This window comes from Haemaphysalis longicornis, unplaced genomic scaffold, assembly GCF_048455015.1.
Source record: "Haemaphysalis longicornis isolate Haplotype H1 unplaced genomic scaffold, Haemaphysalis longicornis Haplotype H1 scaffold_7, whole genome shotgun sequence".
NCBI lineage: Eukaryota > Metazoa > Arthropoda > Arachnida > Ixodida > Ixodidae > Haemaphysalis > Haemaphysalis longicornis.
In genome coordinates, this window is record NW_027526422.1 from 166968177 (window position 1) to 166995247 (window position 27071).

The 27071-nt window shown below is 48.0% G+C and overlaps 1 protein-coding gene and 1 long non-coding RNA gene across 5 annotated transcripts; one reads left to right on the forward strand and one right to left on the reverse strand.

Annotated features, from left to right (window-relative positions):
- Positions 1-235: 235 nt before the first annotated feature.
- On the reverse strand, positions 236-11068 carry LOC144147197 (uncharacterized). 2 transcript variants are annotated; one of them, XR_013317856.1, is made up of 5 exons: positions 10700-11068; positions 8997-9064; positions 7884-8379; positions 5496-5792; positions 236-467 (listed from the first exon to the last, which is right to left on the reverse strand). It is a non-coding gene; the product is annotated as an uncharacterized LOC144147197 (long non-coding RNA). The 2 variants fall into 2 exon arrangements; XR_013317857.1 differs by having other exon boundaries at positions 5496-5789; positions 10700-11067.
- A 5687-nt stretch (positions 11069-16755) lies between these two features.
- Positions 16756-26600, forward strand: LOC144147198 (uncharacterized). Of its 3 annotated transcripts, none has more exons than XM_077679267.1 (4): positions 16756-17059; positions 17795-17932; positions 24103-24199; positions 24987-26600. In XM_077679267.1, the coding sequence occupies exons 1-4, from the start codon at positions 16955-16957 to the stop codon at positions 25022-25024; spliced, it is 378 nt and encodes a 125-aa protein (XP_077535393.1). In that variant the 5' UTR covers positions 16756-16954; the 3' UTR covers positions 25025-26600. The 3 variants fall into 3 exon arrangements, with proteins under 3 accessions (XP_077535393.1, XP_077535394.1, XP_077535396.1); XM_077679268.1 differs by having other exon boundaries at positions 24103-24171; XM_077679270.1 differs by lacking the exon at positions 24103-24199.
- The last annotated feature ends 471 nt before the right edge of the window (positions 26601-27071 follow it).

Below are 27071 nucleotides of genomic sequence, written 5' to 3' on the forward strand. Positions count from 1 at the left end.
CGAGTGTTCTGGAAGCAACCACAGGGTGTGTCAATTGTTGACAGCTGGCAGCAACATCCACAACCGGCCTGTGTGAACAGAGAAAGCATCAAGCGGGCAGCACAACTGAAGGTGATGTTAGCACAACATAAATAGGGGGTATTCGCATAAACTCACAAGAATAGAGTTGCTTCATGCCAGCTAGGTCTCATTTCACATGTTTTGTGTCCTGTGTACAAAATGATAAATCAACCTGTAATCTTTTGAAAACCAAGCTTTATTTGTAGTGCAACATTAGGTATATGCATTAAAGTAGAAGGAATTACAGGAGAAAGCTCTCACAAAAAAAGGTAACCGTCAACCCGCTATATACTTGTAAACAGGGATGATAGCTTCATGTGGCAGTCATCAGCAGTCTGGCTTGTTCCCATGAATCTGAGTGTCCTTGCTTCTTGCCTCCAGCCGTGTTGCCCGTGCCAGCAGGATGCCTGGGTAGAACACAAGGCACTGTGTCACTTACAATGTGTACCAGTAGTGAGCAGTGAAAGGTATCAGACAGACAGCTACTTATTAAATTTCATTGATGCGAAAGCAAGCCAGACAAATGGTTCGTTGGGGCGAGGACTGTGTTGCACTGACTTCTCTGGCTAACTGATGGGGAATTGGAAATTTTTCGTCGAAACGGAAATTTCGTTGAAGCGGAGTTCGTTGTAGTGGGGTTCGACTGTATTATTGATGGGTATAGGTGCCAGAAAGCAAGTATAAGAATTAAGGCTGCAGTAATTTTTATCCTTTACCAAAATGAATGAATTTCCAGGAAGGCAGAAAGGAATGTGCACCAGCAGCTGTAAATTGTCACACCTAGGGATGGACACCAGTATGTCCACTCGTGTGGGGAGTGGGGGAGGGCATGCCAGGCAGATAGAGAGGAGACAAAGGCACAAGGGGGTATTATGTTTTACGCGCCGACGCTACACAGGCGATGAGGTGCGCCATAGTGGAGGGCCCCAGATTAACATTTTGACCACCTGCACGGGATCTCGAGCACAAGGGCGTTTTTGCTTTCGACCTCCATCAGAAAAGCGGCCGCCACAATTGAGAAGCGAACCTGCGACCTCAGGCTCAGCTGAACGCCTTAGCCACTGACGGCGGGTTGTAGAGTATTAAAAGGACACCGAAGTGAATTTGTCATCTTGTCGCCCTTGCCCCGTTCACACGTCGTCTTCTTGGTGCGTGACTCGACAAGAAGCTTCTCGCCAACTGCCAAGATAAGGTCGCAAGGAAACCCTGCTTCCTTCAGTCGCTCCACCTGTGAACAGAAACTCGCCTCAGCTTGGTGTGTGCACGAGCGTTGCAGCGCATTCCCGAGAGCTGACGTGAAGTGAAGCAGTCCTTTTTGGAATGAGGGGAATAGATCCAACACACATGGTCACAGTTCACCTTGGGCTCCATATCCAAAAACTGCATCAATCCCCCGACCGGTGCTTCTATTGTTTACGAAAAGACATTGAGGGTGGAACGAAAGAGTTCAAAACACTTCTTCAACTTGATGTGTAGTGCCCTCTGAATTGAGCTGCTACAGCACTAGGAAGTCGTCAACGAAGCGGAAAATCTTAATGACGTTAGTGCAGAGCAATGGAAGCAACTGACGAAGTTGTCGAAACGTGCGAGTACGAGGTCACTGAATATTGGGGCAAGACACGACCCTATACGTACGCTGTCTTTAGGAACATAGGAACGACTGCACACCCCTTGAATTGGCTCAGCTCTGGTTGGGCCGCTGGCACCGTCGCAGAGTCACAACCGCCGGTTGTGCCAAATCCTTCGGGCCTCCGTATGAAAGATTCGGCACAACCGGCGGTTGTGACTCTGCGACGGTGCCAGCGGCCCAACCAGCTGAGCCAATTCAAGGGGTGTGTAGTCGTCCCTATGTTCCTAAGGACGGCGTATGTATAGGGTCGTGTCTTGCCCCAATATTCAGTCACCTCCTACTCGCACGTTTCGACAACTTCATCAGTTTCTTCCGTTGCTCCGCACTAACGTCATTAAGATTTTCCGCTTCGTTGACAACTTCCTAGTGCTGTAGCAGCTCAATCCAGAGGGCACTACACATCAAGTTGAAGAAGTGTTTTGAACTCTTTCGCTCCACCCTCAATGTCTTTTCGTAAACAATAGAAGCACCGGTCGGGGGATTGATGCAGTTTTTGGATATGGAGCCCAAGGTGAACTGTGACCATGTGTGTTGGATCTATTCCCCTCGATCCAAAAAGGACTGCTTCACTTCACGTCAGCTCTCGGGAATGCGCTGCAGCGCTCGTGCACACACCAAGCTGAGGCAAGTTTCTGTTCACAGGTGGAGCGACTGAAGGAAGCAGGGTTTCCTTGCGACCTTATCTTGGCAGTTGGCAAGAAGCTTCTTGTCGAGTCACGCCCCAAGAAGACGAGGTGCGAACGGGACAAGGGCGACAAGATGGCCGTTTTATCTTACGTCCACAATGTTGGGTACAGGATCAAGAAAGCTAAGGAAAAGGTGGGGGTTCGTGTTGTTTTTTCGGCACCTAACAAGCTACACAAGTTGTGTAAGCAGGGTGTCTAGCAAATTGCCTAATTCAATTTCCCTGACTTTTCCATGTTTTCCATGACCATTTTAAACGAAATTCCCTGACCTATACAACAGGCGCCATTCTGTGTAAATGGTCTGTGAAGCATATAAAAACCATATACAAAACACATTAACTTCAGTTTGTTCAGTTTGAGGTTTGCTTGCCTTCTGTTACGGCTTCAGAGAGTTTATTTCATCTTACGGGATAGAAGCTTCAAGTTGCGCTTCAGCGAGCACCTTTTGCTTTTTTTTTTTATTGTCCTGGCTTGACATGCAACGTGAACCACATGGTGCATTTTTGGACGCGATTCGGGCGCGTCGGCGTTGCGCGTGCTATTTTTTGACGCCCGCGTCGACGATTCGCGCGCGCGGCAGCTTCTGCCTTGCTCAGAAAATGACGCGCGTCGCGCGAGGCTGTGGGAGAAGCCTGCCGACTTGCGCCAATGGAGAGCCGCATGACTCATGGCGGCAGTTTCTAAGCTCTTGAGATGTTTAGGCTTACCACCCCGGCAGGTATTGCATGGGCGCTTTCACTAGCGGCGCGGATGATGTTTTATAGTACCATTTCGCCCCCATTATAAGCTCCTTAACCTCACAAGCAACTTCGTGCGTGCCTAGTGTGGCATTTTAGAGAGCGTTTAGAAGCGGTCGCTCGAGCTCCCGTCACCAGTTCGCGGTCGAAGCCGCCGCCATGTTTCCGCTGCCGGCAGACCGCGCGCAGCGGCCAGGCGGTTCCGCGGCAGCGTCAGAGCGTCTGTGACGTGCGCGGCGCATTTTCGCGAGCAGAAAATGCCCCACACGGTTCACGCTAAACCATGTCAAGTTCCTTTTTGATTAGGTAATTCTGGCTCCTGATGTCATAAGAAAGTTCTTTCAAGATTAGCTCCAAAAAAGCGCTGACTTTTAAAATTCGCAGGAAAAAAAAAAAAGCGCGTTGTGCGTGCAATTTGGGCACCACCTACATCGACCCTCTGCGCAAGAGCAGCCAGCAACCTACCAGCTGCGAGCTGCGGGAGCCGCACGGCGAGTTTCTGCACGCGATTCGTGCGCGGTATTTTCACGGCCGCGTCGACGATTTTGTGCCTGCGGTGGCTCTTTTCAAGCACAAGCAAGCGCGTTTGTGCCTTGAGTAGCATTTTAAAGAGCGGTTAGAAGCGGTCGTTGGAGCTACCGCGCACTACTCCGCGGCCGGTGCAGCCGCCATGTTGCCGGCGCCTGCCGCTCGACACGCACCGTGCAGGTGGTTTTCGCGGCGGCGTCAGCGCGCACCGTGCGCGACGCGTTTTTGCAAACCAGAAAACGTTTCATGCGGTTCACGCTTTCGTCGCTCGCCCGCGAACGTGTTGCTTCGGTAACTTCCTGGGGGCCCCCAACACTGAAACTGTGGGCAGGCCCCGAAGTGGTTTTCCCTGACTGGTACTACTTGATTGACAAATTCCCTGACAATTTCCTGACTTTTCCCGGTGGCGCAAAATTCCCTGACTTTTCCCGGTTTTCCCGGTTTTCCCGGTCACTAGACACCCTGGTAAGCGTGTAAACTCTGAAGAAAATAGACATGCGGGGTGCCGGAAAAGACACGAGAAGCGCTTTGTTAACTCTTCTTGAACCGCGCGGTTTTAAAACTTAGACAAGGGAAGAGCACACAAGGACAAGACTCGCGCTTTGCCCCGTCCTTGTGTGCTCTTCCCTTGTCTAAGTTTTAGAACAGCGCGGTTTAAGAAGATGTATAACCAACTAGCCCCCGTTTTAGCCTTGCTTTTTTAACTGTCAAGCTGCGTCGTCTACGAAACACCCTTGTCTTGTGGGTGATCGTACATTGGCCAAATGGGCCGATGCATTAATGATTTACTGAGGGTACACGCCGACAGCCTCCGCACTTTTACCGGCAGCAACCTGGCCACCAACTGTAAAGACTGCAAAGGCTGTGCGCCACGCCTCGAAGCATGCAAAGTGACAAAGCGTTACAGGGGTGCGTGCAGCAAGGAGATTTTTGAAGCGTACGCGATTCTGAAAATCAAGGCGAAGATTGCGTCAGTTCACCGTCAGTGTCCCTACTAAGCACCGAGATCGCGTATCATAACGGGACTCTTGGGGGTGATTTTTAGTGTCCTTGGACTACCCCGGCATTCACCTTGTTTGTTTATGTGCGAAGCGATTGCACATGCCTAGTGTAGGGTTCTTTGCCCCCCGTGTTGCGCTCAGTCTTTTGGCTGTGGTTTTGGTTGTTTACCTTTGTTCTGTGCCCTAGGTTACCGCAGTTTCCTTCATGATGTGTTTTTCACTAAAATAAAAAATCACTTGCTAGTCTGCACCCTATGTGTCTATTTGTCTTCTCTTGTGTCCTTGTTTTATGTGCAGTTTTCTTTTTTGTACATTTATTAACTTTGATAAAGCTTCTCCCACCTTCAATTGGCCTTTGATTTTTTTCACTAGCATACCAGTCAGCGGAGCGTCGCATGTGTGGAGTGAGTTAAAACAGAATACAGTCTACAAACTAACAAACTAAAGGTAGATATTTCCAGGCACAAACAGGTCATGGCTTAGTTTCAACTGAGCAAACAAATTAAGACGACCCGCTGGCGACCAGAAGACTATACGCTGGACCGACCGACTCTGTCGGAGGGTCGGCGAGCCGCACAGTAGTGCAGCCAAACCATCTTGTTTTGATGTCACACAAAATGTCAGGAAATCAGCAAGAAGGATGCGGAGGAAGGCCGCATTTTTTAATTGATTATTTCTACCGAATAAATTCACGTAAATGCCGCGAGTGGTGAAAATATGGCCTAGAGACTCCAGACTACAATTCGCACTAGTATTCCTGCAATATTTACAAATCACTTCAGTGACGCTTAAAAAGGGGTATTAAAAAAGACGCACACACACATGCACAAGAGAAGATAACAATCAAACAAACCCTCAGTTCCTCAATGTTGTTCCAAATCAACCGGGCTGGGAGGCGAGGCGTGGGGATGACTCCTGAGGCATCCAGGTAGGAGCCCAGGACCTTGTGGACTTTGTCCTGCTCCCTGGCACAGCCCGGCAGCAACAGCAGCTGGTCCAGCAGCCGAAGATTCCGCCGTGAGGCCAGCAGCTCGCCTCCCTGTTGTTAAATCTGGCCACTCTCCATGGCCAGCAGGCAGGGCTGTCAGCCACCTCCAGGTGGTGTTTCTCTGCTTGGAATTCACATGGGGCACAGGACGGCTGAGAGCTGCTGGAAGGGGAGGAAAACAACTAAGAGGAGCCCCAAAAGCAGCATCCTGGGCACACAGAAATGTTTAAACAAGTAAAATGCCTTCGGTACAGACGAGTTTCTGCCGCACAGACGTCTTTTAGCAGTGACTATGAAATGCCTCAAGACAAGCACCAAAAGAGTTCATGCGACGTGTACATACACCACATGAGCCAACAGATCATGAAGGAACTTGGCTTTCATTTAAAAAACGACTATCGGGGTAGCATTCAATTCGGTAGGCTACAGAACTTTTCATGAAACCAGAATGAACGAAACACAGTCACTTAGTGGACAGTTTGATGTACACGAAAACAACATCCTGAAGCTAAAACGACTACATGGCAATAAAACACAATATGACAAGATTCCCTGAAAACACCTTTGAGCTTGTTTAAGGGGAGACACTGCTCTTAAAAAAACTTTTTTAATTTTTAAGTGAACTCGGTGAAACTTGTCAGTCTTGCTGCTTTTCCTCCACTAATTTCAAATATGGCATTATTTTTTTTGTTGGTCAATTAGGTCCCGAGATAATTAGAGGTAATTACCCATTTTTGGAGGAACAATAGACAAAACTGTGTTGGTAAGAAAACTGTAATCTTTACATTTTCTAATACTATGAACACTGGTGAGTGCAATAAGACGATTAGTTTTTTGATGCGTCGCTTGGAACTAATTTTACAGCTCGTTAAACCTTGGTGGCAACACTGGCAAGGAGCCATTTTGAGTGCCAACTTCAAACACTGAAGTTTAATGAGCGGTAAAATCAGTTCCAAGCAATGAATAAAAAAACTGATTGTCTTATTGCACTCACCAGGGTTCATAGTGTTGGAAAATTTAAAGATTACAGTTTTCTGACCAACACAGTTTTGTCTATTGTTCCTCCAAAAATGGTTAATTACCACTAATTATCTCAGGACCTAATTGACCAACTAAAAAAATAATGCCATATTTGAAATCAGTGGGGGAAAAGCAGCAAGACTGACAAGTTTCACAGAGTTTACTTAAAAATTAAAAGAAATAGTTTTAAGAGGGGTGTCCCCCCTTAAGTAAGCAGAAAATGTAACGAAACAAAACAGACACTTGCGCTAAACCCACGTTTCTCTGGTTAAATATGCATGAAAGTAGAACTATCGTGACAGGTCCAAAGTTGTTTTTTGTGCCATTTTGTCCAGTGCTGCCACCATTCTAGCTTTACCCTCAGGTAAAAGAGACTGCCCACTTTCGACATACCTGCAGCTCTTGGACTTTATGTCGAGGCTAATTAGATGCTCCGTATTCACCACCATGTTATTTTTGTGGTCTCCACTTCTTGCTGGAGCCTGTCTCGGGCATCATGACTAGGACCAGCCTTGGCTGGGTCAAGACACCACTGCTTAGCTGCCTGAGCTTTTCAGCCACAATGCACTCTTGGCAGTCTTTGCTCGATGTTTGTACTGCTCTCAAAACCTCTGGTGTCACATTGAAGTGACTTGCATCTCCGTCAAAGCGCTTGAAGAACGAAACAATGTGCCTGATGCCATGAACAGTTTGTATCGCACACTGAGCCCTTTCATTAAGGTGCCGGCAGTTCTTATTGAAGCCCATTTCCCCAACCGCTTTTCTATGTGGAATGCACAGCAATGCCTTCACTAGCCAAGCCAAGAGAGGGAATTTGGTTTTGTTGTTAGCCTCCTTCTCAAAACTCTGCTGCCAATACTCGTTAATTCGTGTAGACGGATCTGATCAACATGTTCAAGCTGGACGAGCATGTATTCATCCATCAAAGTCAATTCATCGGTTAGATCACTTGCAGCACCCTAAAATGAGCTCTAGAGGACTTTTCTTTCCTCAGCTGTGGGCTTAAGAAGCGCAGGCTCTGCAAAATGAAAGGCAGTCGTGCAGAAGGCACTCAGCACATTTTATGTAAAAACTTCCTTCCACTTCATTTTACGTAAAAGATGCCTTCAACGCCCGTGGCGTAAAGGACTCCTCCCACCAGAGCCAACACATTGCGGAAACCCGGCGAAACGAAGCTTCGGCACAAGATTGGCGCAGATTGCTTGCAATGAAGAAGGATGTAGCAGGATCTACCTTTCGGCACGGTTCGGCGCAGATATCACATCACTGGTTCGTTGCCCTTGAGCTCCCTGTGTCTGGGCTCCCACTGCGGCCGCAGCCAGGCGCCCCGATACAGCACTCCATGCACCACGAGTGAGCACAAGTCGCCCTCCGGATGCGCAGCAGGGCAACCCGGGAGTAGCATTGCAGGGCACAGCGCTGGGGTCAGGTCCAGGCTGACACCCACCAGCTCGGCTGTGGCTGAGGATACAGCACACTACAGCAGCGCCTGCCGGGTGACCTCCCCTAGCATGGCGCCTGCTGAGGCCGAGCCCTGTTGCTGCCGCACAGAGCCGCCCGAATAGGCCAGGGTGTGGCCCTTCAGGTCATCTCGGACGATGGCCCAGGCCAGCTGAGCTGCCCACAGTGGGGCCGTCTGTTGTTTGCTGCGCTTGCCCAGGATTTCCAGTTGCACCTCGGCCACCAGAGCAGGAGACCAACCAGGGCCCTCCCATCCAGAGGCCACCACCTGGGTCATTTTATGATTACTGGACCAATAGGTGCAAATAGCAGTTCGGAAGGGGAAAACACGCATTTACCTTAGGAAATAGGATATAACGGTGTGATAAACATTGCTAAGCCACAAGTGACAAAGCTCTGAGGTTTGCAAGCCCGTCGAATTGCCCTGCAGCTGGCTAAACAGCAACCACTTGATCTCCCAGGTACGACGCTGAAATTGAAGCCTTTGTCATCTCCTGCCCTAACATCATTTTGACGCCCCTTTAAGCCACTCTAGAGTACATATAACAACCTAGGACAACCCAATGAACGTAGTTATAAATATTCCTAGGTGAAACCTGAAGACAAGAAAACTAGACACAAGGGCAGCTCTATGCAAAGCGGTAACATGAAGGGCAGTGAGCACAAGTTGCACAGCTTCTCTCTCATTTAGTGCACACAAAGTGCATACCACATCCTGCCAAAACCTGATGCACCCAGCATAACCGGTTAATTGCACTGTAAACACATCATGGGTCTGCAAGGAAAATTCCAATTGCAACATCAGCTATACACAAAAAGTGGTTATCTTCTGTAAATGAGAAACGTCCTAATTGACCCTGTGCAAGCGCGGCTTGGCCTACTCACACATGGACAGGTTGATCAGCGACACCTCCTTGGCAGCTTTGTTGACATCCAGGGCTTGAAAAGGCGCCCTGAACGCACCGACCAGATGCCGGCAAAAATGCGAGATAATAAAGTGTACACAACTAAAGCACTGAGAATTAAAGCAGTTTGAAACTTAAGGTAAGCAAAACTTATCTCGAGGTAAACAAGGATGCAGAGGGGTTTTACTACTCTAACATGAAAATATCCTACTGCACAAGGACAAAAAAGAAGTCAAAAGCTCATTCACCGGCCTTTGCCTGTGAATGAGCTTATCTTATTCAAAAATCTCAAACCTGCTACAGTGAAAGGCTTGGAATGAATAAAACTCTAGGGCAGTGCCTTGAACATGCACACAATATTTTGGGAAGGTCTGGTACTACTCATAACTCAAATGTGAGTTAGCAGAAGAAAACTAAAATATGTCAGACACTAGCAATACCATTGCAAACTTTCTCCATAAACAAACGTTTGCAGCTAGATAATATGCCATTCTCCTTTTGTCATACTGTTTTATGTGACAGGAGACAACAAAAATGGAACAAGTAGTAAGGCAAATGTGCAGTCTATTAGCTTCATTTTTAGCTCAGACAGAAATTTACTAAATATGCCCATCATGAATATCTGAAGACAACTGATCACATCAACAATAAATGCAGCATGGAGATATGGTAACGGTCAGTGGCAATGCAAATTGTCTTAAATTGGCCCCACTCCAGCTTTATTTTTGGTCCAGATTACAAAATCGCACGACATGCATTTCATACGGGTTTTTGGAAACAGATGGTGTATTAACTCCAAATAACGAATATTCCTCCGTCATCTCCATTGTTTTCTTTGGAGTTATGAGTAGGATTATTGTATTGTTGAGTTTTAGTTTGCGGACGCACCATAATGCGCAACAACTGTCTAGTATTTGTAATGTCCATACGCTAAACTGTGCTCTTAAACGCACTGACCTATGTAGGATTTTATCACATCAAAGGGACCTTACAAACGATTTCTGATTCAGTCTCTGTAGTCACAAGCGTTATCTACTGGCTATTTTCCGGAATCTGTGAGAAACATTGCGTACATGCGGACTTACTGCAAACTTCTTGCTTTTTTTTTTGTTAGTGTCATCTTGGTAGCAGTGACAACAGACAATGAGTGGAGCCTGGAAGAAACTACAACTCTGTCCTCTCAACGTGTTCTCAGACGCTTTCTTTTACTATTATTTCTTCTCGGCCAGTGCGTCATATATAATCTGAGAATGTGAGCGAAAAACAAGAAAAACGGGGTTACAGCATGAAAGGCGCCAACTATGAAAAAAAAGTACAGTTGCTCCCCCCCCCCCCCATTTTGCCTTAATAGGGTATTTACATTGCACTCCATCGTTGTGCTGTGACATCACCGAAATTTATGAAAGTTTTGTGCATCACTAGTCCATAAAGGCTCAGCGCGAGCTCGGCTGATAGACTGTGCATTCGTTGTACTGCTTGTACCATTTCAACAGTTTTCTTTAACGAGAAAGGTAATGCCAAAAGTTTGCAAGCCCAAGCGTGTACTTCTTCACAAATTGTGGTGCTGGGCACCGGCGTGTGCTGCGCACAGAATTCGCCAAGCTACGGTACTGTGCAGTGATAGCTCATTAACGACGACCGCAAGAAACTCTGCTACTACTTATCACGCTAGTAGCTACTCACCTTTGTTCGTGCCGAGTCGTTTCCGGACGCTTGGGGAACCGTGGCAGTCTTCACGCATACAAAGGCTTGAGCAAGGTATTTTGGAGATGCATTTAAAACACCATTTACCTATTTACTCTCTCAAAAGCATTTTTTTTTTTTTTTTGCGCAAACAACCTTACAAACGCAAGAGCAACTTTTAGGAACGACAAACGCGACCAACGGTTGTTATGTTTGAAATTTGAATTGAAGCGACAGAGGAATCCCTGGTGCCCTGGTGGTGCTGAAAACTACTACCACAAATGCATAAACTAAAAAGTAAAATATTTTCGCTTAATAAAAAGCAAAAAACGTTTTATAAGCCAAGTTTTTTTTAAATCCAACAAATTACTCCTTTATTACAATGTTTAACGGCTTTTTATTTTTTTTTTGAGTGAGCACTCAGCGCGCGCTTTTTGAAGTTTGCAGCGGTTCGGTTCTACAATTTTGGATTGAAGCAATTGGAGTTTCGCCTGTCAAAATGCTTCTTTAAGTCTTCGGTACTTTGCCCATGCGTTATCGGGCACTCTGCCTATCTTCGGCACCGTGTGGAGCAAGGAAGCAACGAGTTATTTTCCAGAAAGGTGGAATAGGGTCGTCTGCTTCGCTGAACGCTAGCGAGCCTTTTTGGTAGAAAATAACTTTCGCTATCCCAAATGTTCCCAGTTGGGTGTATAGCTGTTCATTTTTTTAGCTCCGGAAGATGCTGCTTGATGTGTGAATTGTGAACGCCAGCCTAGGCCATAATCACTAGCTAATCACTAGCGCCACCTTTAGTGCTATTACGCCGACGCAGCGCAGCTCCAGCCCAAGCGAGGTCTGGGACGCGCTCGTTAGTGCGCGTGGTTCAACTATGGTTCAACCAGGTTCAACTCCACAGTTGCACAAAACATTGCAGTCCGATTCGCCTCGCCATGCCTCTTCAATGCTCCAGCCTTCACGCCAGCCCTCACATCTTGCGCAGTCGATGCCCGAGCCTGTGTGCAACCACGCAGCCACGCAAGTACGCCAACGCTGTAACTAAGCCGGCCTTAGCCGTTGGACCAGTGCGCCATTTTGTCTTCCTCGCCCAAGCGTTTTGCACCGTTCACTCGCTTGCCTCCTTGTGCGCGTCTGCGCTTGCTTGCTGGCGGACGCTCCAGCAAGATTGTGTTTTGTGTGTGACCGCCTGCGTGTATCCGGCTCGGCGGCATATCATGCCGGGCATTGTGTGGGAGCGGCTCGTCTCAGTGACAATGTCGCGCCTATTCATCGATCTCATACGGAAAGAATTGGCACGGCGACAGCTGGACACAGCCGGTTTCAAAGAAGAGATAATTCGGCGACTGGAAGCCGACATTCGGCAGCAGCATGAAGCTAGCCCCCCGGTTGAACCGAAGGCTTCTGCCTCGTCCGCCGCGGTGCCTTTGACGCTAGACCCAGCCACGGTACTTAACCTTGCCAGACACAGTGCCAAAGACTGCCTGCAACATGATCCGTTGCCTTTGCCAGAGCAGCCGCCATGGCAAGTGTTAGTAGCCCAAACATTGCCCTCACGAAGTGCCCCTGTCGCATGACACCGTCGCATCCGACGCGGTGTTCGCGCGCCATCATCCCAATATTCCATCGTCCCGCTTCGCAGCCAGCCCACTCCCAGCCAGCACGCAGTTATAAAAGGTACATTGGCCGAACACAGCTGTTTTTGCTTGCCACAGCGATGATCTTGACCATATCATTGATAGGAAGCTCCGTGTTTACCTGCTAGCGTGTTGCCCTACAGTCGGCGTTCATACCGGTACGATGGAGAAGGCAAGCAGTTCCTGAAAACTCGGGGGCCCTAATGAACCATGGCTTTAAAGGGGAATGTAATGAGCTACAATCAAAGCCATCATCCGTGCCTTGCTCATCGCAGCCAAGCAGCCGCTAACTCTACAGCTTCTGTGCGAATTCAAAACGAGTAAAGGCTACGAGCTTCCATTCAAACAGTACGGCGTCTGTGGCCCCTCCGCTTCCTTCTGAGCCTCCCGGATGCCGTATGCTCGACACGGGTGGGTGGCGAAACCAAGTTCTGTCAGGCCAGTTCTCACAAAGGAAGTCAAGCACATACAGAATTCCTTCAACAGCCAGAAAGAGGTCATACCGTTGGTGAACCACCTGCCAACTACTTTCAGCCCAGCCAACAGCAAGCCCAGCATGCCGAAAACTTTGTCCATGGACAGAAAAAGGGAAGAATGCTCGTGAGCCAGCCACCTACAGGTTCCAAGCCCGTCAACAGCGCCAACCAGGCGCGAGCTGTGCAGCAGCCAACGCCCAACTCGAGCCATCTGTGGTACCATAAGAGATTAAGGACAACTTGTGCCGCACCTGGCTGACCACTTCGTGAGTGGCATCGATGTACTTCAGCTGGACAAAAGCCCATGCCTGAAAGTTTTTGCAGCAGCACCGACCATTCAGCATTTGGCTACAAGACGAGCAAGGACTTCCTGCGTAGCAATTGTGGCATACTGTGTGCCACATGCAGCTCCATGAGACTGTTTGAGAGGGTGTCGGCAACCTCCTGTCCAAGGACAACTGGCACGCCTTTCACGAACCTCGAAGCCAAGGCTAAGGCCCTTAGCATGCTTCAGTGTGCATGAAACTGCCAGTGCAAGGAAGCAGGACAGTGTAGACTCACCTCTGCAGTCAGTACAGCCACAGCTTAAACGGTACAATGCGCTTATTGGCTGTCTAGCCACCTAGATGACTTGGTGCACGAGTGAAGCGTGCGGCAGTGTTTCCCCCGCGTGTATGAGTGTTGTGCCTGTTGTGGACAATGTGCGGATATTACTGTCCACGAGACGTGGTCAACCAAACTGGTGGGGCGGGGTGCGAGCAGCCAGCCACATGTGCTGTAGTCATTGGGGGATCACTAGCATCACCTTCAGTGCCATCACGCCACGCAGCTCCCGGCCCATTCGAGGTCTGGGACATGCTTGCTTGTTTGTGCTTCATTTGTGCCCGCCTCCGGTGTGGTCTGTCGTGTTGTATAATGTTCAAATAAATGCGTTCCTTTAAATAACTCCCATTCGCCTCGCCATGCCACCTGAATGCCCCAGCCTCCACGCCCAGCCCTCACAGTACCGCATACGGTGCAATTCATGAATTGCGAGGAGGACCAGAGATAGTGCAAATAAAAGTAATGTGGTTTTAGCAGCACAATATTTACAACAATCGAGGCCTAAACCTAAAAAATAGCCGCAGTGATTTCATTGAATCGGCAGATTTGAAGATACACGGCGGGTAAAATGGATCACAAAAAGAATCTGGCTTGGATGTTTTTAAAAAAGCATAGTAGAGAGATAAAAAATGGAGGTGATTTCTTGCTGAATGGATGTCGGGATTTTTTACTATAGAAGTGTAGAGCATGTGTGTGTTTAAATTTGTTTTGAGATGGGGCGTGTTCAGACGTATTTAAGCACAAATGTCAAGGAAAGCATTTCTAGTAAATTTATCATGAGTGGTTTTCAAAGTTTCAAGACGCGTAACAAACAAATAGGCTCGGGTAACACTTCTTTACCATGTCTCCAGATAAACCTCTCTCAAGCGACGTTTTTAAAACCTCTTCGTGTAGCATATGCTTGTGTTGTTCTCAGCAAGACATCTTTTACACGTTTACAAGTAAACTTCTCGAAACTGCTAGCGGTAAACGTTTGCAAGATGTCTTCACGTAGAGGTAGACGATTGTAGCTGTTTCAGGCTGTTTCAAGACGTCTTCAAGACAACTTGTGTTTCATGGGACAGCAATACTTGTCAGCGGAATGATGCACTAACCGGTGGAAAGTGACGCCCAATTCCTTGGGTACCGATCGCGACTTCAAGCCTGGCACCGAGCATTGCGGCATTGTTAGAGCGAGCCGCTTCGCAAACCTGCTGCGGCCACACTGGAGACGTGTAACAGTGTAACCGCGCGTTTAGGTTCATGGTCACGCGCTGCAAAACGGCCTTCTACCTGCCTATCAGCTGATTTCCGCCGGCTCGGCGCTGGCAGATGCAGACGACAAGAGAGGCGATACAGGACGGAGGAGGCGGAGAAGGTGCACCGAGAGAGAGAGGCAAAAAGAGTCCGCCAATGGCATGGAGGGCCAATGGTCCGCCATTCGACTTACAGAAATGGCGTTTCCGGCTGCGCTGGGTGTGACGTCAGGGCCTCTCCTAAGCTTTTCTTTCCTCCATGGTCACGACCCACCAGAAACAGTCGCTCGCCTCCCGGAAGTGGCCTCAGCGACTAGCCAATAGGAGAGCCCCTACTTAAAGGAGTACTGACACCAAATTTGGACGCCTAAAAAATGATATAATTGGCTTCAGTAGTTAGTGCAGATGCCTAACAGAAATTTTTGCAGCGATCCGAGGACGGAATCAGATCTAAAATCGATTTTGATTGTCCCGGCCGCGAGCTTCCACAAATCGGCAGCACTAGCGAAATCGCTTTCGGCGTGACGAAACATCGGCCGGCGTGTCTGGCCGCTGGCCGGTTCAGGGTGACGTCATATAGTCGTTTTCGGAACCGAAAACGATATCCTGCGCTGCTGTTGTCGGTGGTATTCGTCTGGGCAGGAGACGTGGGCGTTGCTGTGTGAGCAATGCTTGTAAACTTTGCGTGTTCGGCGCCTTTGCTCTTCAGTTCATGGCCTTGCAATGGTGCTAAAAACTGCCGGCACCGCGCGGTGCGCGATGTCGACGCCCACCGCGGCGACGCGTCGGAGCGCGTCGCCGAGCTCGCCCAAGTTGTGCTATGGCAAGCTCGCAGAATGCGAACTACTGCTCGTGGAAGCCTGTCCGAGCAAATAGACGACGACGCCAAGATGCATTATTTTCCACGCGACGACATGCAGCGCTAAACGTGGACTGAGTTCGTGCGCGGCGGCGGCCGCAAGAACTGTTGCCCAAGCCAGCGGGCTCGGCGTTGCTCGGGTCATCTTGGGTGTTGGGAACTTTAGGCTTAGTATCGTGGCGACTATTTTTTTTTTGCGATAGTATGCTCGTTGGCATAAATACTATGATACAAGTATAGGTTAACTCCCGTTTCGCGAACAAACGCAAGGAGGGAGCGGTGGTGGGGTCCCCATATCCACCGATGGAGGTCAGGTGGTCTGCCAAGGTGGAGGCCTGTGCCTCGAAGGTGTCGTGTTCTGGCCGCTTGCAATGAAGGGCACGTCCACAGCAAATGTTCTGTGTCGGCATCTTCGGCAGGAGCCGTGCAAAAGGGGCAGTTCTGATCGAACGGGGCATGGTAGCGTGGTGGCCACTCCCGGGTAACAGCGGGAGAGACGACTATTTGATCGCTGGTATCTGTACAACTGCGAATCCCTTACACAACTTTTCACCACACTATCATCCCCTTTTTCGCATATGGAGCTTTATTTTGGCGATAATTTCCGCTTCAGCGATCGGTGACCAAGACATCTGCCGTGGCCTGTTTTGATTCTAGCGCGTAGGTGGCGCCATCTTTCGGCCGCTCACCGCACCTGCGGTGGCGGCAGTGCTGGGTCGGAGCATGGAGGAAGAAAAAGAAAAAAAAAGAAGAAAGAAAAACTTTTCTTTCCTCCATGGGTCGGAGCGCCGAACCTCTGCTGCCGGTCAGCGTAGGCTAACCATCGCGGCAAATATCTGAACACCGCTTTTAAATTCAACGCTGATAACAACCCCTAGCACAATTTTTCAACACACTAACATCTATTTTCTCCAATGTGGAACTTCTTTTTCGCGATCAGATTGATTATAAGAGTGGCGACAAGCTGTTGCTATCACGGCCTGCGCCGGTTCGAGCCGCAGTGATATTAAAAAACGGACGACGGTGAAGACATCGCCGGCCTAATCGCCTGGCCAAATAAAGTTGTTCTGTCTGTCGGGTGGCAGCGACTCATCGGAGTCTGACGATTCAGACGACGTTTATTCTAGTAACGTTGATATCGACTGCGCGGGCGAGTGCGGACCATGTGCAATCGTAGCAGACGATGCGGCGAACTTCCCTGACGTCACGGGTGAGACCGTGACGTAAGACTGGCCCGCTTGCAGACCTGCCCTTCAGGAGAGGAATTAACCAACCTTTTGGGCGGGTGAGGAGCATCGCTAGGCGGATGTGACGTCACGTTTGCTCGCAGCGTTCCCGCGCGGTATGTTTACATTTTTCCGAGTGCTGCCTACACGGCGTACGTGCCGTAGCGATTCAAGTAGTCGCGTTCGACTTATGCGGTCGACGCAAGAATTCATAAACTGGCGATGGTTGTCGCCCTGTCAGTCGTCGTTCAACAGCTCCAGCGTCTTCTGGCACTACAGCTTTGCAGTTATCTGTGGGCGTTCAACTGTCCACCATCGGCCGACCAGGTGAGTGTTTTTTGGCGGGTTTGCAATCAGTTCGCATATCTCCTACTGCAAAGCTTGCTTTCTGCTCGCGGCAGTTATATTAGCGACGTTTACGAAATTCTTAACGGCGCGTTCTCCCCGTCTTGCATTATTGTCGCTGTTTATGCTGCTCGTTCGCGTCTGTCGGCGATCGCGAGCTGTTGACGGTTTGTTGCACGGCGCGGAAACTCGCTCGCATTGCAAACCCGTCTCGCCCATGACGTTTCCTTGTCTCTTTAATGTGGCGTCATTAACATCACTTGTTTTCCTCAACGCTTTTTCTAGACAACGTGCCTTGTGCTAACCGATCTTAATATTGTAACGAAAATGAACTTGCAGTACGATCTGTTGGTGAAGTTAGGAGCGTGACAGGTCCCTGTTGGCAAGGTTTTCGTGTGTGCGTGTGGTTCGTGAGGGCGTTGTAACACGCTACTTTAACCTGTTGCACTCGTTGCTGCATCCAGCACTTTTGCTGCCAGGAGTGCCTGCCAAGGAATGCTTACGTCGGTATGTGTTTTCATCTTTAATAGTGGGGCCAATCGGCGTTGAATAACCGATGGAAATTCAGCGGGAACGACCCGGATAACGCAGGGCGGGCAAGAGCACTGCTTGTGTGGTCTTCGCTTTCGTTTGCCCTTTTTTTAGTCATCCTAGATTGTTTATTACTGCTGCCTCAACGGTGCTTCATTCCTCATGTTCCATTTCTTTCTCTTGCAGCATCTCCTGACTGCAGTCACAGTGCCCCTAGCCTGCCTGCAGCACTCATCCTGCCATTCTAGTGGGAACTGCCATTCTAGTGCAGGCCACTTGTCACAACCAAACGGGTTCCCGACTTTTCCTGGCTTCTATTTGATGGTATACTTTAGATCCACCAGTGCGTTCTCACTCCGTGTACATTTCAAGCGAGGGTTTACAGTAACACGGTAGTTGATAGCCATGAAGACAGCAGCGTGTGTACTAAAAATCAAGTTTAGTTATTTATGCCAATGTCAAAAAACCAACCTGGTCTATGCATCCATTCCAGCCTGACATTTTCAAATACAAGTCTTTCAGTAGCTAGTGAAACAATGAAGAGGTAGGGATAGCTCATGCTTTGCTTAATTACTACCTTCATTTTTTACTGTTGAAAATTTATGGATGATGCTATATGTACCACCTAGTGAAGTCCTACCAGAAATTGTTATATGCACTACCGATATAGCACAATCTATGAGGTGGGCTGGCGTGACCTTCGTGCAAACAGCACCGTACGTGGTTTCCGTCACGACAAAGTTTGCACTGTAGTCTTGGGCGTGTAATGGGTTATGGCTGACCACAGGGCCGTTTACAGTGCTTTCCAGCTTCCAGTGGAGGCAGGAACACAAATTACGTGGTCGGCCAGGGCACAGTACATGGTGTTAGTCAACACCATAGATATACCGTGCCTCGGATGGCCGCGTCATATATATATATATATATATTTCTTAATTTTACTTTTGAGTTTTGTGTAAGCAAGGATGTATCTAGTGCCCCTATGCTGTCTATCCTTGGTTTTTGTAAACACTAAGTAATATCGCACGGTAGCTTTATTCATCGTAATGAGATTTCTCAGGTGCCAGATTGCTCAGATCTCACATGGTTTCCTATGGCTGCAGGGATGTACAATGTCTTGGGTTCGATTCTTGGCTGCCGGGGCTGCATTGAATTTATAAAGCCAAAAAAAATAACCTTCTGTACACAATGTCTTGGTTTACGCTAAAGATCCTTGAGTGAGAGGTCTACCACACTGCCCTGTGCCTCATAGTGCGAAGTGACCTCAGTTTACTCGATTATGATGCAATTACTTAATGCCTTCTCATGTAAACTCTTGAGTGCAAACGGGAGAAGGTGCACCTACCTCGCCTTGAGCTGTTAGACTAAGTTGCCTTTTTCGCACGACATCTAAGCTGTGTGAGAAAGCCATACAGGGCTAAGAATGTTGTAAGAAATGCCTCTTACGTGAGGCAGCTCATACATAATGTTTAAAAAAAAGCGTGTCACATTATTTTGCAGTAAGCTCTTTAAACGTTTTACACCCCTCCTACCGCCCTGCTTTTATTGTTAATAAAGGCACTTTGCATATGTAGACACAGGAAAATGAAGCAGAAAGACATAGATATTTTTTTCAGCTGCACAGTGTCGCAGGCTATGCACCTGACGCAATGCTGTTTGTTCATCACGGTTTGCACTGTGCTTTGAAACAGTTTGTTACCAAGGTCCAAAGATTCACTTGGCTATTTCATGTCAGGAATGATACAAAGGGATCATCTGTGGAAGCAATGCCCATCTTATTCTTGTCCTTTTGTAATTTATGAGAGCTGCTGCAGCCAAGCATTCTATGGTATATTTATGAACTAGAAAATACATGGAAAAGGCAGTCTCTAAGCTGGAGGGAAACTATCGAGTAGCATATGCATTTAGTTTAAATAGTGGCGTGTTGCCCAACTGCTGGGCAACCGCATTAAGTTTGTGCCGTGCTTGTGATTTGCTCAAGTATGTGAACTAGTCTTAGGCATTTACGTGTTGATAAAAGAATTCCGTGCTATCTTCATTCATTCACTGCAACTCGTTTGTGCTCATGGGGAGCATTCGGAATATGACCCTTAGCATGATAAAAATCAGAATACGCTTTACTCAGTTGGACTCAAGATATACCTGATCAGGACACGTCTACTCCTGAATGCTTAGATACCTGATCACATAAAAATTGGCCAACTTAACAAGCTGCAGGAAAAGAAGCAGCCCCATTCCTTCACCATAAAATAAAAAGAAGACAAGAAGAAACTATTTTACATTTGCAAAAGGTCCAGGCGAGGCTGTTGTTTCTTACGCTTTCAAGAATATATTAATACTGTTGTTGTTTTACAATATAAAGTGAATTTTCCTTACACTACTTCCTCGACTTCAGTTTTTTTCCTTTCTGGGTGACCTATGAGACCAAAGGTGCAATGTAATTAACAGTATGGTCAGTTGGTTGTAAACATGATAGAAAAGGAGCACAAAAATATGCATGGCAAAACTCAGGACTTTTGTTGTGTTGTTTTTCATTTATAGTTAATTTTGTTTTGTCCTATGGCACAATGCAATTCTCGAAACCAGCTTTCCTCAGAAACCTATTGAGCACAATTTTTCATACTAGGCAACATTACATGCAATGGCTGCACAACACTTTCTGCCTGAATATAAATGTGGCTAAAAAATGTCTTAGTTATTTTGAAGCAGGCAGTTTTCATTGCCAGTCAGACAAAATGGGGCCAGATGCCATCTGTGCAAAACCGCATGTGACCGCACCATGGGAGGAGGAGGACAAACATTTTATTGAGCCTTTAAAGGCCCCTTAGGGGACGTGGTGACCGGCGTACCGGTGTCCGCAGCAGCCCTCGCCCTGACCACCCGCTGGGTAGACAGGTCGGACCTGCCCAGTGCCTCAGCCCAGTGCCCACCGTCTGCTAAGAGAGGATAGGGGTTGTGGGGACAGTTCCAAAGAAGATGGTCCAGTGTTTCCACTGCTCCACAGGCCGTGCAGTTGGTGGAGGGGTAGACGGAAGGATAAATACGGTGCAGGTGGTAGCTACATGGGAGGGTATGGGTTTGCACCAGTCGCCATAGCCGTTCTTCCCTGTTGGATAAATCCGGGTGTGCGGGGGGGAGCTGGCGGCGTGAGAGGCGGTAATGTGCCGTAATGTCTTGGAAGGTCAAGAGACTGTCCCAAGCTGATAGGGCTCCGTGAAAGGGTTCGAGGCTAGGGCCTGCTTGGACGGTGAGCTCTCGAGCGGCCCTATGTGCTGCCTCGTTTCCCCCCACGCCCATGTGGGCCGGAGTCCAGATCAGCTTTATTTGTATGGTAGGAGGATTTTTGAGGAGAATTTTGAGCACCAGGGGCGAGATCATGCCTCTGGCGTAATTTCGAATGGCCGTTTTCGAATCCGAGATGATAGTGATAGGGGGCGGCCTATGTGTAAGGGCTAGCGCGATAGGTGACCGGTAAAAGGTGCAAAGGCTCATGGGTACGTTGTCTGCTCCAGCCACTTCCGGTTCGAGATCTCGCCTGGCCTCCCGTACGCCGGCGGCTTTCACGCGCGTGTGTGCGTGTTGTTTATTTGTCACAGAGTGCTAACCTTTCAGAGAAGCCCCTAGTAGAATTCATTGTTGTTACACATTGAATGTGCGATGCATGAGCGGTTTTTTTTTTCAGTGGAAACAGATAAACAACAAGCACAAGCGCACGTGAAAGCCGTCGGCATATGGGAGGCCAGGAGAGCTCTCGAACCGGAAGTAACAGAACTCCGCGGGAGCAGACAATGCACCCATGAGCATTTGCGCTTTTTACCGGTCACTTATTGCCGCCTCTTCCGCCTCAGCGGGTCAGTTGGTGCGGTCTGTTAGGGATTTAAGAGGAGGAGTGTTGGGATGGTTGATTACTACTGCGACAGCGTATGCATCCTGCCATCGATAGCAAGCTGCGTCCACATAAACCGTAGTGGGGTGGACGGGGTATTTCTCTGTAAGTGCTTGTGCTCGTAGTTCCCTACGCTGCTTGTTGAAAACAGGGTGATATTGCGCGGTAAAGGGTGGATAGTGAGGGAGCCATGAATGTCGGCTGGTACCGGGAGCCTGTCATCACAGAGGATAGGGGCTTTAAGGTTAAGAGTAACAAGGAGAGTGTGACCGGTGGGGGTGGATGAGAGCCTATTTAGCTGACCGATAAGGTGGGCTTCAATGAGTTCCTCCGCAGTATTGTAAATGCCGAGTTTCTCGAGTCTGGCAGTGGTAGTGCTCTGAGGGATTTGTAGCGCCGTTTTTTAGGTCTTTCGAATGAGGCAGTTGACTTTAGGGAGTTCGGTACGCGAGGGCAAGAGATACGGGAGGGAGTAAGTGAGAAGGCTGAGCCCAAATGCCTGTATCAGCCGGATACGCTCCGTTTCTTTGAGCCCCTTGTTGCGGGCAGCAATCCTGCGGATGAGGGCGATCGTCTGATTCACCTGAGAATTCAGCTGTGCTAGGTACTTAATGTTTGCGAAATTGCGCTGTATGCAGAGCCCAAGTATTTTCAGGACTTCCACTTGGCGAACATCCCTACCATCAATGCGGACCATAATGGTGGGTGTCTGGGCTGGGTTGCCGGTTGATTTGGCGGGGAGGATTAAAAGCTCAGATTTTTCAGGTGAGCATCCAAGCCCAACTTGCGCGGCGGCGGTAACTAAGTCAGCTCCCTGTTAGAGAACCTCCTCGATTTGAAAGTCGCTGCCTCTGGTGGTCCACAGCGTAATATTATCGGCGTATATGCTGTGGAGTAAGAGAGGGATCGCGGCGAGCTTACTGGGAAGGTGGATTAGGGCAATGTTAAATAGGAGTGGGGATAATACTGCACCTTGAGGCGTGCCAATGGTTGGGAAATGGATAGTGTCGGATTGTAGGTCACCGAGCTGAATAACAGCCGTGCGGTTCGAAAGGAAGTTACGGATATAGTTGTATGTGCGGCGACCCGGAGTGAAAGTGGCAACGTTACACAAAATAGCCTGGTGTGATACGCGATCAAAGCTTTCTAAAGATCAAGTGCCAAAATGGCTCAATTATCTACCTTTGAAGGGGCAGCGATAATTCCGTGTTTTAATTGCAGGAGTACATCTTCGGTTTCCGCACCATGGGAAGTGTTGTCCAGTTTTTTGCAAATCGCTTGTTAGCCCTACGGGAACCGCAGCACGTGTAGTGACTGCCATAATCTTTGTCTCAGCCCTATAAATTGACGTGAACCTTTTTCCTCCTTACTTAAAACAGATTTCCTTTTTTGTTGTTTGATCCTGTTTACAGCAAGCCCTTTTTTGTAGAGAAAAGGAACTGCCACCTGAAGAAAACCACCTCTGCTTCAAAAATGCACTGATCAAGATTAGTATCATACTACAATGAGAACATATAAATGTTAAAATGTAAAAAATTAGCCATATACACAAATAACTAATGAAGTGTGCCACTGCACAAATTGGTTTTCAATACATAAACAAAGGAGTGCTTCAAAGAGAAAGGTCAAGAAAAAGGGCAGGGGTGTTTTCTGGTCTGTTTCACTACAACCTAAAATGATGCTTTGGCTCTCGGTAAGATTAAGTACACTATTTATATGGTACTAGGAAGTGTCCAAGCAGCATTTCTGACTCGCCCCGTCTTTCTACGAGCATTACTGACAGTTTCTCTCTTGTTGATCGAAGAAAGGAGTGAAATGCGCTGAAAGCATCAAATCTGCATTCGCACCGTTCAGTTGCATGGTCTGGCTCATTAACAAGGAACCACACGACAAACAGACGTGCTCACACGTCAGCTCAGAGTTGCGTATCGAGAAATTCTGGGCGAGCTAGAGAAGCTTGCCAGGTCTTGCACCTAAACATCAGTAAAGCATGCATTATGCGACAAACCAACGACGACAGAAATAGCTGCCTTCATACTGGGCAAGTGTTCGAACCACTGTGGCGTGTTAACGCCGCGATCAGAAAGTTGCCACGCCAGTTTGACAGCCCTGGCGCGAATCGTGTGTGTCAGTCCGGCCCACAATTGAAGACTTCCGCGTTATTACTGTGATTTGTGGCAGCCAGATTGGTGGGATCGACCCATGGATGATCGGTCAGAAGCAGTGACAAGCAGCCATTTTGACCCTCCGAACGCTTGAAAGTACGTGTAAACATATAAAAAAGTGTTTCTGACTGCAGCTAGATAATGCTATATCGGTGGTGGGTATAGCACTTCATAGGTTGTATTCACTGGTGTGGCCCACAAGTGGGCGACCCTGTGTGTGCGCCGCCATGTATGTGCCGCAGCGTCTGTGATACGTCGGACTCCATGAGATTGCGGTAATGGACCTTTTTCTATTAGCAATCTGCACATGCGCGGGCTGGTAATCCGCCATTCTGGACAGTCGTCTCGGGCAAAACAAACAAAAGGGTGCCCCCTCCACTTGTTGCTGGGGTAGCAGCTATGCTTTCTAGTGATGCACGTTTTTATTTCTTCTTTTTCGACAGCATGTGGTGAGCTGTGCGTGCACACAAAGGATTTCAAAGGAAAGGGGTGAAGACTTGAGGTTGACCACGGTACGAGCACATGGCTACCAGCAAGGGGGTGAGCGGTGCAAGCATGGCACAACTCGGGAGATGGCATCACGTGCACTGGCTTCATTTAATATAAATATAGAATATAACTATAAATTGGCGTGTGCATAAAGCATTTCTTCGAAGGCAATATTTGGTTTTGGTTTTCAACTGTGCATTAAACGACACTTGTGTCAACATCGGTAGTCGCAGGCGACTGCAGCGTTGCCTCTGGCATGCCGTGTCACTTTCGTTCATAGCCGCAGTTTCATTCTACAGTGATGCAAAGTTCTTGAGGGCAAGGAGAGCACCACCACGTAATTTGAGTGCAATTAATAGGTCTTCTCTTAATACTGAGGCCAACAATCGGGCTGAAGTGGTGCAGACGATATGCACCGAGGTTTTCTTTTTTTCTGCGAGGTGTGGGCACAATGCGCAGGCACAGACGTGGTGGTTTCCAGTGTTGTCGGGTGAAGAAATCTCCCTCTGAAATTTTCAGTGAATACCATCTATTGGGTTGCAGTCCAGTATTTCTGAAAGGTTCACTGCTATTGTGACAAATTTTTTAGAGCAGTCATGGTCGCTAAGATGGTAGTCATGAGAAGCTGAATCACTGTTCCAGGGGAGGCTGGAACAACCGCGCTATTGCTCCGCTTGTTCCCAGGCTTGGGTTGCGACATCAGTGTCCTGACAGCACCACACCTAGCTTGCTCATCCCAGAGCTTGCAGTCTCCTCCTGATGCATTTTTCTTGCTCTTTGCTCCGCCTCCTTTCCATCTTGAGGTTCGTGCTTAAATACTCTCATCATGTCTTTGCAGCACCTGCTGACTGGGCTCTAGCCTGTGCCTGCTGGTGAAGAGAAGTTTGCTGTGAGACGAGGGTCTTGACGAGCACGTAACTCCTGTTGTTAAAGTGAAGCTTTCAGGGCCTCACTGATTGCATTCAATGTGGCTACATAATGCACTGCAGGAAAGCTAACTTTACACAGTGAGTTTCACAAAGCGATGAGGATGATAAGCGAAAGCACATGCACCTCAAGAAAAAACGCTTTCCATGGTCATAATGGAACCAGTGTCCCTTGCATTATGAAACCATTGTCTGTCAGACTGCGCCCTTCTGATACGGTCGAAGCAGTTTAGATTTTGGACTATGACTCAAGTCGCAAGAGAGAGAGTGAGAATAAACTTTAATTAAATGCACAAAATGCTTCAGAGAGGTGTCCTCATTCCAGGATGCCTTGAGCTCAAGCCGCGTTGACAGTCCTTTTGATCAGGCACAGCTGACCTTCGAGGCTGGAGCTGGCCAGAAAGCCAGAACTGTGCACAAATCAAGGACTGACTGCCATAAGACTAACATTATCATTATATATGGTCTGTAGCAGAAGTTACAGCCATGTGAAGTTTGGGCCTAGAAAATGGGAACCAGGAAAACTGGTGGTGCCGTCCAGGCCCAAACTTCAAACAGCTGTCACTTCTGCTACAGACCATATATAATGATAATGTTAGTCTTATGGCAGTCAGTCCTTGATTTGTGCACAGTTCACCGGTACCTTGTTCAGCTGCGCCCCTCCAGCAGTTTTTTTATAAAGGCTGTCAAAAAATCAAACATAAAAGCCAAATAAAGTTGAATGTAGTTGTTTTACACAGAAACAAACTTCATATCTACAATTTCAATGAAAAACCACATGCATCACCCAATTTTTATCGTCCTAACTGTAAAAACCATGTTTTTTTTGTTTAAGACCAGGGTGCCCACTTAGAAAAAAAGAATTTGAGTTTTTTGGTAGACAGCCCGGTAAAAGACCTCCCAAAAGCAAAGATTGTGGTGTGTTTCCACCATACTACTCTAGGGTGCTGGTGGCAACTGCCCTGGATGAACTGCTTTTAAACTTTATTTCAGGAAATGAGTGAAGATCAATCCCCTTTTACGGTGGGGTGCTACATGAATGGTTCATTTTTAGCCACTAGATTCAAATGTCATGTCTTCATCCTCTCTCTAAGGGGTTTTGGCACTTCCCCTTAAGGGTGATTGACCTTGACTTGTGACAGCCACGCAGCACTTTTTTCATTTGTAACATCATGGCAATTCGCAGACCCACTTCCAGTTTGTTTCCTCCTACTGTGTACTGTGGAGTACAGGCTACTGGGTGGTAGTAGTGTCGCCAGCAAGCAGTCCTCTAGCTCCCACGTTGCTGTTCATCTATACCATCCAGCCACATGCCTGGTTGATAAGAAAGTACAGTGGCTACTAAGACTCCCAACCCTTAATTTTGTCCATTTGCCGTATTCTTCGTCTCTGTTCAGCTGCGTGGGAAGGTTCAGCCGCAGCTGCTGTGCTCTTCTATTGCTCAGTCTCCTATCCAGAGAGTTCCTCTCCACAGTTATGTGCAAATCTGTGGTTGTCACTTTCATCATTGCTCTCTGTTACTTGTTCTGTCATGTCATTAGTTGCTGTTCTGTTCTGTCATTAGTTGCTGTAATTGCAAGGAAAAAAAACGTGCACGCTTTTGTCTTACGGCAATAATGGCTTTTTTTTTAACGTTTATTAAAATGTAAAAAAAACACCCGGGGGCCTCTTGCTAGTGCATCAGGCCCCCTTAGAAGTAGCGATTAGTTAAAGTTCACGACGGGTATGGGTGGGAAATAGCAAGGGAAAAATAGTGGGTCGGTATATGAAATGCTGGAGTGTGTCCCACACTGCCTCCGCTAAATTAGGTGGGTAGGAGGGACGCAAGAGATCATTTAAGGAATTTGGTTGCAAGTTAGTGGGAAGGGTGTCTAGGAGAAATTGCTTTCAGTTTAACTCAGTTTTCTCACGAGGGATTCCTTGCTTGATTGTCATCTGAGCTTGGACGTTGCCTGTTTGAGCTATCACTTACTTGCATGCTGTTTGGACTTTTGATC

Coding starts and splice junctions, on each gene's coding strand:
- LOC144147198 (XM_077679267.1), top strand. CDS start 16,955: ATGGTTGTCGCCCTGTCAGTCGTCGTTCAACAGCTCCAGCGTCTTCTG. Junction 17,060..17,794: donor GTCCACCATCGGCCGACCAG/GTGAGTGTTTTT, acceptor TTTCTCTTGCAG/CATCTCCTGACTGCAGTCAC. Junction 24,200..24,986: donor ACATGGCTACCAGCAAGGGG/GTGAGCGGTGCA, acceptor ATGTCTTTGCAG/CACCTGCTGACTGGGCTCTA.